This window comes from Phaethon aethereus (genome assembly GCF_964289735.1).
Source record: "Phaethon aethereus genome assembly, chromosome: 3".
Lineage (NCBI taxonomy): Eukaryota > Metazoa > Chordata > Aves > Phaethontiformes > Phaethontidae > Phaethon > Phaethon aethereus.
This window is the reverse complement of record NC_138576.1, coordinates 52,053,639-52,066,308: the sequence shown is the minus strand read 5'-3', so window position 1 is coordinate 52,066,308 and position 12,670 is coordinate 52,053,639. Positions and strand designations below refer to the sequence as shown.

The 12,670-nt window shown below is 51.5% G+C and overlaps 1 protein-coding gene across 1 annotated transcript in view; it reads right to left on the bottom strand.

Moving 5' to 3' along the window:
* Positions 1 to 10,057, bottom strand: part of FOXO3 (forkhead box O3) — a gene marked incomplete at both ends in the record, with an annotated part of 78,067 nt that extends 68,010 nt beyond the window's left edge. Inside the window, one exon of the mRNA XM_081997846.1 lies at positions 9,476 to 10,057. Within this exon, the coding sequence (XP_081853972.1) occupies positions 9,476 to 10,057 (582 nt within the window). The remainder of the gene's footprint in view (positions 1 to 9,475) is intronic.
* Positions 10,058 to 12,670: the final 2,613 nt, after the last annotated feature.

Below are 12,670 nucleotides of genomic sequence, written 5' to 3'. Positions count from 1 at the left end.
GCTCTGTTTACTTAAGTGCAGTGCTGTTACTAACACTCCCTGGTCACGCTCAGTCCTCATCGCGAGTCCAGGCTCAGCTGCAACCAGGGTTTTAAGCATTGCTGGCTTAAGCCTTACTTACACCAACGCAAACGCACACCGCTGCAGCATCGTCCGAGCGCCCCACGCTGCTGTTTTAACGCCGCCTTTAGCCGGGACAGGAGTCAGACCCTGCTCTCTCTATTTGACCCACCCATGAAAGCTGCCCCGTCCCAAACAAGGCCGCATCCAGGCAAACCAGATTTTGCTCCCGCCGCCAACTGCTTTGGGTTGGGCAGTCGCAGCAGCCGGGAGGCAGGGCGAAGCCCGGGCGGACACGTGCCGATGTGTTTGGGTGTTCCTCTATCTGTCCTCCCCCAGCAGACCGCTCTCCGCTCCCCACCAGCCTTCCGGCTTATCTGCTGCCTCCCACTCCTCTGGGGCTGGGATAAGCAGACATTACCTCCCTGTTCAAAATGCTGGCACCCAGCCCAGGCCTGCCCTTTTCTGCTGACGCAACGCAGGAGCCAGCAAACCTACGGAAAACTTTTTTCCTAGGACCACATCCCACCCGCCGGCCACAACCCCGGGCGTCCCCATGGCCTCGGCTGCTCCCTCAGGAGAGCCAACGGCCTAGGAAAGCCAGGGACCAGGGATGAGGAGGCGGGCCGGCCTGCAGGCACTGCGAGGCCGAGGGCTGGGTTATGAGCGGCCTCCGGGCAGACCCACAGCACAGCACGAAGCGTGAAGGCAGCCTCAGAGGCAGGTGTCAAAGGAGAGGAAACCAGCACCTTTGGCAGCGATCCTGCCTCCTGCCCTCATTCCAGAGCTCTCGACAGGGTTTTGGCGTGGAGGCGTCAGCACAGACCCACCCTTCGCCTCGGCACGAGCAGCGGGTGAAGGGACGCAGAAGTGGCACGACCCAGTGACGCGCCCCACGGAAGCGCCCCTGACCACCGGCAGCACCCAGGTCTACAGCAGCCAAGGACTGCACAGGCAGAGCCCCACACCCACGGCGAGCAGCCTCCTGCCCCCCCAAAACCGGCAGGTAGCACTCTCCGGGTGACCTGGAGGCACAAGCTGCAACGGCCCCAACGACGAGCCGCAGGGGCCGCACGCCGTCCTGCTCGCTTCAAGTCGACCTTCCTCCAGCCCTCCGGCAACGCTCTGCAGGCTGCCTCTGCCCTCCTGTCCCAGCGCGCACCTCCCTCGCACGGCCCTTTACACGCAGCAAGCGGCGACTGCACCAGCAGGGGAAAAATAATAAAGGCAAGCAGAAGAATACCTCGCCAAATAAACATGTTCAAGTGAGAACCCAGCATTTCATACTTTAGCTCTTAAGTACATGGCATGTTGCGATGGAGCAAGCAATCCATTCCATTCGTTAGCACAAGTCTGTTATAAAAGCTAATTTTCACAAGGCATTTCTTTACCAGTACAAATCCCCAGGAAAGGCACTTCTCTGTCAGTGGAATCTTACAAAGGTGTTTTGTATTTAAATAGCCTTTATTTTTACTAGGAACTGGTGTACAGAGCAAGAAAATGTCCCCGATAAGCAAAGTTCAGGTAGGACACACACAGAGAGTTATTAACAAGACACCAATGCTGTTAACTCCTGACCTGCCTCAAACTCCCTGCAAAGCACATCAACACACGCGCCGGTCCTTGAGCAGACGTGCAAGGGGGGTGGCCCAGAGGAAGGACTCTGGCTTTGCAGGGCAAGACTGGCTCCTCCCGGACCTCACAGCTGGGCGCAGCATCGGGAGGAACTGCTCCGGCAAAAGGCAGTGGCAATACAGTCCTGCTCTTCTCCTCCAGCCCCACTGAAAGGCAGGTCCCTTGCTATTTCGTCACAGGGATGAGGCAGAGCACTAACGCAATCTCCCGCTTGCTCCCAACCCCTTAGAGTGCTCTGAAATCACTGTTCATCAGTCCTGTAGCTCAGTCGCCTCCATGCTGCATTCCCAACCAAAATGCAGTGATACTCTGCAACATGCCCTCACAGTTACAAGCCCAGCCCTCCACTTCCCACAGAGGCACCCTATGCACCATGCAACCTCCCCAGCTGGCGTTATGAAGGGAAGGATGGAGAAGGTGAAGTAGGACATAACGTCCCCAGAGTCTCCCAAGACAGGAATGAGGAACTCGGGGATGGGGAATTGAGGAATGGAAGTTTTTGTTGTTGTTTAAATATTGGTATTTGGAAGTTGAACAAGTGCTCTCTGCTTGTTACTCCCCCCATCTCAGAGGCTTTAGACCAATGACCTGTAACAACCTTTGCCCAACGCTTTGCCCAGGAGATAACGTAGATACCGCAGTTGCTGAATACAGCAAAACATAACCTGCTGTTGTTGGAGACCATCCTCTGCTCCAGCGGCAGCCAGCTCAATGGCTGCAGGAATCTCAAGGGCCATCATCCTTGGCCATTTAGAGCTGAAGACGCTCTCCCTGCAGGGCACCAGAGCATGCCCCAGCAACTCCTGCACACCCCCTCCAGTCTTCCACACCTGAGCCAACAAACAGGGGCTGGGGACAAACTGCCACAAGCCTCCGGATCTCCCTGCAGCTCCTGGCAAGCTGAGAGGCACAGCTCTTTCGCCGGCTGCCTCAATCAGAGAAGCAAGAGCTGTACCCACCGCTAGCAAAAAACCACTGGGAAACAGGCTGGTTTGCTTGGGAAAGCTAAGTCGATGTTGAATAAATGTCAGATACACATGGGTAAGAAGTTGGTGCCTGTCAGTGGTGCAGTGGTATCCCACACACACACAACTGGAACATCAGGAAACCGGTACAGCCGTGCAGAGAAGCACGGGGTGCCCCATCCTGGCTTTGTCTGAAGCAAGTTAGAACATCTCACTCCGAAGGAAAATCCCTTTCTGAAGACAAGCCACTTTTTAATAATAAGTGCTAAATGGACTATTCAAGCAGGTAATTAATGTTAATTAACATATGTCAGGCCATAAATTGGCTAAATGCACCTCATTTTCCAAGCTTAGTGTGTGGCAACGATCAGGAAACTGTAACAGAAAAGAACAGTCTAAGTTTGTAGAAGCACAAGAGAAGAGCAAATAAAAGGTTAAGCTTAATCTTCACTTAACTCATGGTGTGCTGAGCCAACACTACTGAAAACTGGATGACTGCGCACACTACCTGCACACTTTATTTTGCTCCTGAACCACTGCGCTACGCACATACCGTCAGCCCCAAGAAAAGCCACATCAAAAAAAAAAAACCCAAACCCTGCAGCTCCCCAGGCGCTGCGTTATCAGGCAGGCATTCATCGGTGTGTTTGCTCCGCGCTGCGGGACCGGGATGAGCCTCCCGCCCCGGGACCCGGCGAGGCTGCGGCCCCAACCCAGCGCCCATGTGGGAACTGCGGGTTTTTGTGGCAAGGGGGACGAAACAGCGGCAGGAGGATGCTCAGAGCTCAGCCCCCTCCAGAGAGGGTCTGCCTCGAAAGGCGGAAGGCCTTGTGCCTTTAACAGAAAGGAACGCTGCCATTTTACAACCCTGCCCTTGGCCACATTTTCTGTGACAGGGATAGTAGTAAGGCTTTTGAAAAAGTGGGAGAGAAAACAAGAACACAGGAAGATTTTAGTCTAAGTAGCAACTTGCATTTAAGCAGCACTTTCAGCTCCTCCCCTGGCATGCCACCAGCATGCAAAGACCCACTGTAATCACATCGCAAATAAGAAACAGTCCTCACAAAAGATTTTTCCATACTTCCACGCAAAGCAGCTGGCTGCCAAAACCTCGCAGGGCACCTTTAGGAGGCTGCCACCTAGAGAAATGCTTTGGCCATTTATCCTCAGTTCTCCTCGATCTCCAAGGCGATCCCTTCGGCCTCCCTTTGAAGCCAGCACACCCACTGTAACTTTCTGGGGTGATTTCACGCTTGTTCTCCCCATCCACCCCACGCAAGCTGGCTGGAAACAGCCCAGCTGGCGCAGGGAGGTGTGTGGGGGGCTGCACCCACCCCGGCGCGGCTCTGCTTCTGCAAAGGACGCCACTGACTCCGGGTCGGCACAAAGAGCTTTCACAAAAACCACCCGGCTAACCCTCATCGCTCGCCTTTCTAAATGCACCAGCACGTGCCCAGCCTCCCCTAATCTCCCAGGATTACAGCAAAGTGGTGTAGCACCACCAAAATGACCCGAATACAAAATGGCCTCGCGTGTTAAGACGCCGGTTGCTTTAGAGGGACAAAACCAAGCAGAGGCAGGATGTCCCAGCGCAGGAGCACCTAACTTCCCCAGCCTGATCGCCTCAGTGTTTGTTCAAGCCAATACAATACACCGGATATAAAAGCCACTAAGGTGATTTAATTTTTATTAGTATTAACTGTGTACTTTCAAACACACAGAGCTAACCTCTGACTCTCAAGCTTTGCATTTTAAATATGCTCAGATATTGACATTAATAACCTATTACAGACAACACCTGCACTGGCATGACTGTTTTAGGTAACCTGCTACCTTTAAAGAATTAAGGAACACTGATTCCAGTATTTATCCTGCAGGTCTACCTGACAGCTATACTACCCAGGATCATTCACTGGAGATTTCCCATTCACATCAAAAATTAAGTTTATCAGAGCCTGTGACTCTCTGCAGTCGATGACATTCACCAAGGCAATGTGTCTGTATCTGCATTTAACAAGTCCTTCAGTGAAGGTGCTCCTCACTGTCACAGTGTGGATCAAACAGTATCAATGATCCTGGAAGAACTACTCAGTGTCACTTGCTCTCCTCTAATAGCTGTCGCCTGCCTGCATGAGCTGGGGAAAGTGAGATCTTTGATGTATGTTACAGATATAAAATAATAATGTGTGCTAATATCTACATATGGTTTCTCCTGGAAAGTTTTGAAAGTCATTTGTTACTTTGATACTAAAGTATACTCCTCTTTAATGCAATAAGCTTGTTACCTAGCGGTTTTGACTTTGGGCTGGAACCGAGCATCTCTCTACGTTGCTCAGCACAAATTCACTTACAAATGTTACCGGGTGTTTTGTTAAAGCACAACATAGTAAGGCTTTGATCAGGTAAGATGCTTAAGCAGTAAGGTTAAGCACACAAGTAATCCCAGTGAAGTCCCAAGGATCCATTCACGTGCTTAAACCCATGCTTGCTTCGGTAGATCAAAACTTAAAATAATCAGACTACAGTTTGTAACACAAACCCTTCTGTACAGATGAACAAGGCAGCTCAAAACTAGGAAGAAAAAAAGTAAGAATATAATAGAAGGCTGGAAAAAATATTCATGCTAGCAGCTAACTGGGAAACAGAGCCTTTTAAAGAAAAAAGACAGCAGAGAAAAAATGAAACTGATACAAACTCCAGTATTATGCTGCCACTCCTGATAAAGATGCTGTATGCCACTCTGAGGAAGGAGGAATAAAAAGAACAGAGAGTGGTGTTGCTTCCTCCCACATCCTTTGCAAAAAGATGATGATTTAAAAAGTCCAACACATCTTGTGTATCAGCATCTGGCTAACAGATTTAGACATCTGTCTACATGGCTGGCAAATTTCTCAAGTCTTTTCAAGTCTCAATAATTAGAGCAAAGACTCGTGCATTTGCTATGCTGAAGCGACTGCAGCCCTTCGGTACATAGTGGTCAATAAAACAAGGTAAGGAATGATGAAATGTCCCTGTACAAAGTTTACAAAAATCTTCCCTCCTATGTAAACATCCCAGCAGCTATTATTTATCTTTCATGAGGAAGATGAATGCAGAAGGTGTAAAACAAATAGGCCTCTGATATAAAAAACAAATCGAAGCAAATCAGCTGCATTTAAATTTGGGAATTGGTGGTATCTGCGTATAAAGGACCAGATTCATAGTCTTGCCATACCGTTCAGCAAAGAGGAAAATAGTCCCCCTAGTGTACTCTTCATGTAGAAAAGACTGTTTCACAAGATAGTGCTGCAAGAAATTACAAAATAATGTTATCGGAAGAGATATGGAAGTACTTAAGCTGTAGTGAAACCCGGCGCCTCTACTCTATACACTGACACAAAGGCCTTCCAGTTTCCTATTTCACGAATACCAAGTGAAGTGAGTTACTGCTTCCTAAATATTTTGGGGGAAAAAAACCTTGGGTTTTAAGCCAGCATACTGGTTTTGTGGCCGCAGGACATCAACAGGGTAACAGATACCTGAATTTGGAAAGACGGGTAGATCTGGTGATGAAGGAGCTCTGTGGAAGTACCAGCAACAGCACAGAGCATTTCACAAGGGTGAAACCAGCTCACCCTCAGACCTTTTTCCCTCTCCAGCAATGATAAATGTAAATACCGACCCTCCATAAGTATTCAAGACAGTAAGCGGATATTGGAGCTCGCACCTAAGCCCTTGCCGGCGATCTGGGAGCGTACCAGATTGTATCGAACCAGGCTGCCCGCGGCATACGACTGTGCCCGCAGCATGCCGGCTCTACAGCGATGCACCGCACGCTACTGCCCTAGTTAGCTACCAGGCAGTATTAGGTTAGCTAACGTCCCGCCGGGGCTGGGGAGGGGGTGAAGCAAAGAAGATTGTTCGGGGGGTGTATTGGGCAAATCTTATCTGAATTAGCGGAAACGTAATATATGCCTTCCTAACCACATCTGAAATACTCACTTCTGCTTTAATGCCTTCGGGGGAGGAAAAAAAAAGTGATAGTTGTAACTTTAATTTATAGCACTTAAAATAGTTGTTTTGAGGAGTATAATACCAGCTATGTTTATGGATTATGATATACACCACATCTTACTGGGAACAGTATTAATATTTCATATATAAGAATACATAAGATAATAAAACCAAGTTTTCTTCTTCCCTGTGTTTAAAATGACAATTTCCCCCACTCAGTGCCAAAGCAGAATATTGTTAAATGTTCTTGCTGCCTGCAAAGACGAACTTAACTGTGTAAAAATACTCTAAATTAAGATAAAAGCCTTCTGATACACAAGCATCTTCCATTCATTTAAAATCTCAGTGTAACTAGCAATCTGAAAAAGTCCGATTATGAAAAGCTGACATTAGTTCCTGAAGTGCTGTATTCGTTACCTGTGAGGGAAACAAAGACGATAATAACATATAATGTGTTTTAGCATCGGCAGACTAAGATGGAGTCTCTGTTTAAGAGTGTTGCCTCTGCACAAACTAATATACGTTCTGTCCAAGAAAGTGAAATAGTCCTCTTCTGAAATAGTCCTCTTCTGAATGTATATGCATATGTTAAAAGAAACTCTAACCCTGCTAAGGAATTAAATTTTGCAGTTTTGGATGCCTGGCAAATTATTAGCTCCTGACCTCTCCTTTGCCCCTACCACCCACCCACAACTGCACCCGCCGTTAACACTGTCGAACGCCTTACCCCAACTTTGAAAGACAGCTCACAGTCATTGAAGAGGCAGAATTTTTTGCTACCAGTGTGCTTGCATCTCCTGAGAAAGGTCATCTTCAAGGCTTGTGTGAAACTTCTGAACTAAATTATATCAGAGGGATCTCAAGGGATCCAAGTTTTTAACATTTTAATTAGCTCCAAGTACCAGTTAATGCTGCTCAGCAAAGGAATCAATATCAAATTAACAGTATAAATTGTCAGAAAAATTGTGACTGTATTAAGCACACTAATCAATGTAAGCACTCTGCATTATGGCCCAGATCCGGCTTCTGCCGAAGTGAATGGGAGTTTTGCCACCAAATTCAGCCGAAACAGTAACAGTCCCTTTGTTCGATAAATCTTCCTTTGAATCAGGTATCAAGAATTTACGAAAACTCGAAGTATCGGATAAAAAAGCTGGATTTGTCATAGCAGCTGACATCTAAAGCCACTGCTTCTGCGTGAAACCAAACAACTTACGAAGGCATGGGCTGTCATCGCAAGATGTAACCCTTTATCACACTCCGTGTTGCACTTGTAAAGTCAGATCAAAATTCAACACCTAATACAGACGCAAAAGCTGTAAAAAGGATGTGCTTTTAAAAGCCTTGTCCTGAATTAGCTATGCCGCAGATAAACTTTGTGTTTATATTTTCCCCAGCCTGAGACAAGTCTGTCAGTGAAATGCTTCCTCTACAGTGCTCCATTTGGAAGGTAAAAATCACATAGCTGCACTTCAATTCCTAGCAGCAAGTCCTACTCAGGCACAAAAATAAGACACAGGGCTACTAACACAAAAACTGCCAGAAATGTTTCATCCATACAGTACTTCTGACTGATTTGTATACTGGAAGTTATCCCTGATCCAAAACTAGAGAGATTCAAAGAGGAAATTTAATTTCTCTGTAACACCGTAAAACTTCCCCGCAAATTCACCTTCAGCCATCCATTCAAAAACTGGGTCCCGGACACTGCCAGTACCAGCCCTTGGCAGCAACCAAACCGCACTGGGATTTCCCTCTGCGAACAGTATCGACATCAAGCAGCATCTGCATTTCTCCATAGCTGCAAGTACGTGACATGTTGGTGTCTGACAGACGCTAATAGATGGATATGGATAACAAGGAGAAAAAAGCAGTTGTGGAAATCACTTCAGATGTGCTTTACGTGCAGCACCGGCTCCTGGTAGGCCTTTACTAGACTTCATCTTTGAGAGCAAAACCCTGCCTGCCTGCAAGGTGCTTTTGCACACACTAAGTAAACAAGCCACAAAACCAGATTATTTATTCTTTTCCTCACTTATTAAAATAGTAGTAATCTTAGCTGCTAAGTGTCACAATGCTGGACAGAAAACGCTCAGATATACGGAATTTATCAGTGGCTGGTGCCCTCATACGCTGGCACTGCAGGAAAGGCAAACCAAGTGTTCCGCGGCGGAGCAGCCAGTAACTCCACGCTTTGATTAACTTTATGAAGAAATGTCAAGACCCGAATTTCCCTCTATTGCCTTTGAGGAACGTGTGGGAAACCACTGAGGGTTTTCTTGACAAAAATTATAATAAGAGTCATTCTGTATTTCGGCTTTGAGACTCAGACTGATCCTGTATAAAAGCAACTCTGCTTATTTCCAGCACGACTTACACCAAAGATACCGATAACTTAAAAAAACAACACAAAACCTTTAATTTTTTCTTCCTTCCCCCCCCCCCCCTTTTTCCCCCCTATTTTTCTTTCCCTGCTTACACGCTTGTGCACCAGAGAAGCCATCTCTGCTCCAGAGTACCACTTGCTCCCACAGTTAGGAGCCCTCACCGCTCGCGCGGAGCAACAGCAAAGAGCCAAAACTTTTCTTCTCCCCCTCCCTTAAAAAAAACATATATATATATATGTACATATATAAGGAAAGGCGACAGGCAGCGCGACCACCTGCACGGCCAGCAGCAGCGCCCGGCCGGCTGCCGTCGGGGACACCCACCGGCAGCCCCCCTCGCGGCCGCCTCCCCCGTAGGCAGCCCGCCAGTCGGGGCTGCGCGGCGGGCCCGCCGCGGCCGCGGCAGCTCGCCTCACCCCTGGGAGCCCGCCTCACCTTCCAGCCGGCCGAGCTGTTGCTGTCGCCCTTGTCCTTGAAGTAGGGCACGCAGCGGACCATCCAGTCGTAGATCTGGGAGAGGGTGAGGCGCTTCTCCGGGGAGCTCTCGATGGCGCGGGTGATGAGGTCGGCGTAGGAGAGGTTGCCCCACGCGTTGCGCCGCGACGAGCACTTCCTCGGCGCCGCCGCCGGGCCCCCGCTCAGCCCCGCGCCGCCCGCTGCCGCTGCTGCCCCCGGCGAGAGGCTCGGCCCCTCCGGGCCGCCCCCGGGCAGCGGGGCCAGCAGCCGCACCGCCTCCTCCGGGACGGTGGTGGCGGCCGCCGCCGCTTCTCCGGCCGCGGGGGCAGCGCTGCCAACGGCCATGGCCGAGCCGCCCCCCTCCTCCTCGTCGTCCTCCTCCTCGGGGATCATGGAGGCGGCGTCGGCGGGCGGCTCGCCGGCGGGCTTGGCGGGGCTGGCCTGCAGCTCGGGCCTCTGCAGGGGCCAGGTGCAGGAGCGGGGGCGGCTCTGCGGCTCGAACTCGGGGTCCAGCTCTACGTCCAGGGGCGAGAGCGGGGCGGGGGGCGACGCCTCTGCCATCTTTGGCCTCCCCCGCGGACGGCTGCGGCGGCGGGGCGCTGCGACGGGGCGGGCGGGCGGCCGCCGACCCCGCTCCTCCTCCTCCTCCGCCGCCTCCTCGGTGCCGCCGGGAGCCTAGTAGGCGGGGGGCCGCCGGGCGGGCATGCCGCTCTCCGCTAAGGGCTGGCAGGCGCTCCGCTGCACCCCAAGCCCCGCTCCCCGCGGGCGATGCGGACGCCGGGGGGGGCGGGGGGGGGAGAAATCAGATTAGGAGCCGGAGCGGCAGCGCGGGGCCGGGCGGTGCCGGAGCTGCCCGCGGCGCTGCCCTCCGCGCTGGCGGAGCGGCGGCCGCTCCCGCGGTGCGTGTGTGCGTTTGTTTATGTTTCACTCCATGCGGATGCAGAAGTAGCTCCAGCGGGAATCGCCCGTATCCAGCCGGGAAAGGACAGCCCCGTCCCCCGAGCTCGCTCCTCGTCGCTTCCGCAGGTATCTTCCCTTTCGGGGGGAAGGTCCTTTGCCCCCTCTCTCGGCAGGAGGGCAGGGAGAGGGGTCCTTCGGATCACGCCGAAGACTTTTTCCTTCTCAGAACGCCCTAAAGGGAGCCGAAGTCATAGCATACATCCAACTGCACACTAGCGTAAACCTGTCACTTTGCGGTACCCCCAAGCCACACGCAAGCAGCCCCCAAAAATCTCACAGCCGACGGAGCCGGGGACGGGAGAAGGCCACCCCGGGGGCTGGTCGGTTAAAAAAATAATAATAAATCCTTCTTCTCGCAGCGAAAAAGCAAACACAACGGGAACAAATCAAATCGCCAGTCTTCCAACAGGTCCAGAAGCTTTAAGCCCTCCCTAGGGCTGCCAAAGAGAATAGGTTTTGTTCCAGCATCAACACCACATTCATAACCTCCTTGCTCCTGCTGCTGCCATCTTGACAGTTTTTTTTCCCCCCCTTCACTCAAGTCATTTAAAAAGCGCAGGCAGAAGAGGCAGGGAGAGCCACATCGGGAGGGGAAGGGAGGGGATCAACAGCCACCTCCACACCGGCAGAAATCAAGATCCGAATTCACGGGAGGAAGAAGCAGCGCTGCTGCATGGTTCCTGCTCCTCCTGCTCCTGCGCCTTCAGCTCCGAGGAGCCTTCCCTTTAAAGGCGAAGGAAGGGAAAGCGGCAAACCACCCGCTCCCTCTGCGAGCAGCCGGCCAGAGGCGAGCGATCCTCCCGCACCGAGCCCGCCTGCCGCAGCCCGCCCGAACAGCCCGTCACCCTGCTCGCTGCCGACTTCCACATCCCTCCTCCTAACAACCACCGGCAGCAACACAAAGTTATAGACACACGCAGGCAGCCTCAACCTAACCGCACGGCACGGCCCGCCCACGGGCGGAGGGCGGGCGGTGCCGCCGCGCAGGGGCCGCCCCGACGGGGCGGGAGCGCCGGGCCGGGCCGGGCCGAGGGGAGCTGGCGGGGCCGAGGGGAGCCGGCGCGGCTGGCGAGGCCGCTGGGAGCTAGTGGGGAAGGCGCCTGCCCGCTCGCCTTCCCTGGGACGGCGGAGCGGCGCCTCCTCCCCGCTGGCCCGGGACCTGGCCGCGCCGCCGGGGCCGCGGGAAGGCGGCGGCGGGAAGCGCCTCTCGGAGCATACCGTAACTCTCTGCGGGGGTTCCCTTAGCCCTGGCTCTCAGTGCTTACTAGAATTTAAACGGCAAAACCAGACACAACCGCCCCACCTTTCCATACCTCTCACCTTTGTTGGGCCCACCTGACTGGGAGGGAGCACAGCGACGGCACCCACTGCCTGCACGACATCCTAAAACCAGCCCTGGCTGCCAGTCGCAGCGTCACAACAGCACGCTGTTTCTTTTCTGACTTGTTTTCACAGGTCATAAATTATGGGTGCACGGGTTATATTGTTAAACTTTAAATTTGGAGTCTAATTTAGTCATTTTTTGAAAACTTACATTCTGCCAGCGGGTGATACAGGAGCACGTTCAGACATGTCCACACATGAATATAAGCCTGCTATACTTCCTCCTCGGAGGCCGTGCCCCAGCAGAAAGCCCTCCGAAGTAGCTCACTTATAGACATAGTTAATTGTGGGTTGGATAACGGGGTGACCCACAAAGCCAAGGAACAGAAACTATATAGATTTAAATACATTACATAGCAACATCTATGTATCAGTTCTCACCTAGTCTTTGGGACCTAAACTATGGACTAGATTTAGTATGAAAGTAGCATTGTCTCTGATAGCAGATAGACAACTGTAGATGTTGAGAAGTAGGTGTGCTGCTAGTGAGGTAGAATTAGCAGACAGATTAACTTATTCTTGATTTATTTAGCTTACAGGCGAGCAATGAGATTTGAAAACCATGTGGTTTGATTAGAAAACAGCAAGGCCCTGATCCTTCACACCTTACACATCCTGCTAAGTAAGGGCAAAGGCCTTCAGGGTCTAGTTAGGTTTCAAATTCAAGCGGCACTCAAGTTAGGAGCAGTTTGGCATGGTTTTATTACACGGGGGCAGCATCCCAGCATGCATACAATTAATCCTCAGTTATCTAAATATAGTAAGAGACACTGAATCAGAATGAATGCAGGTTCGAGTAATGGAAATAATTTTCACTGCAGCTCCATTTTG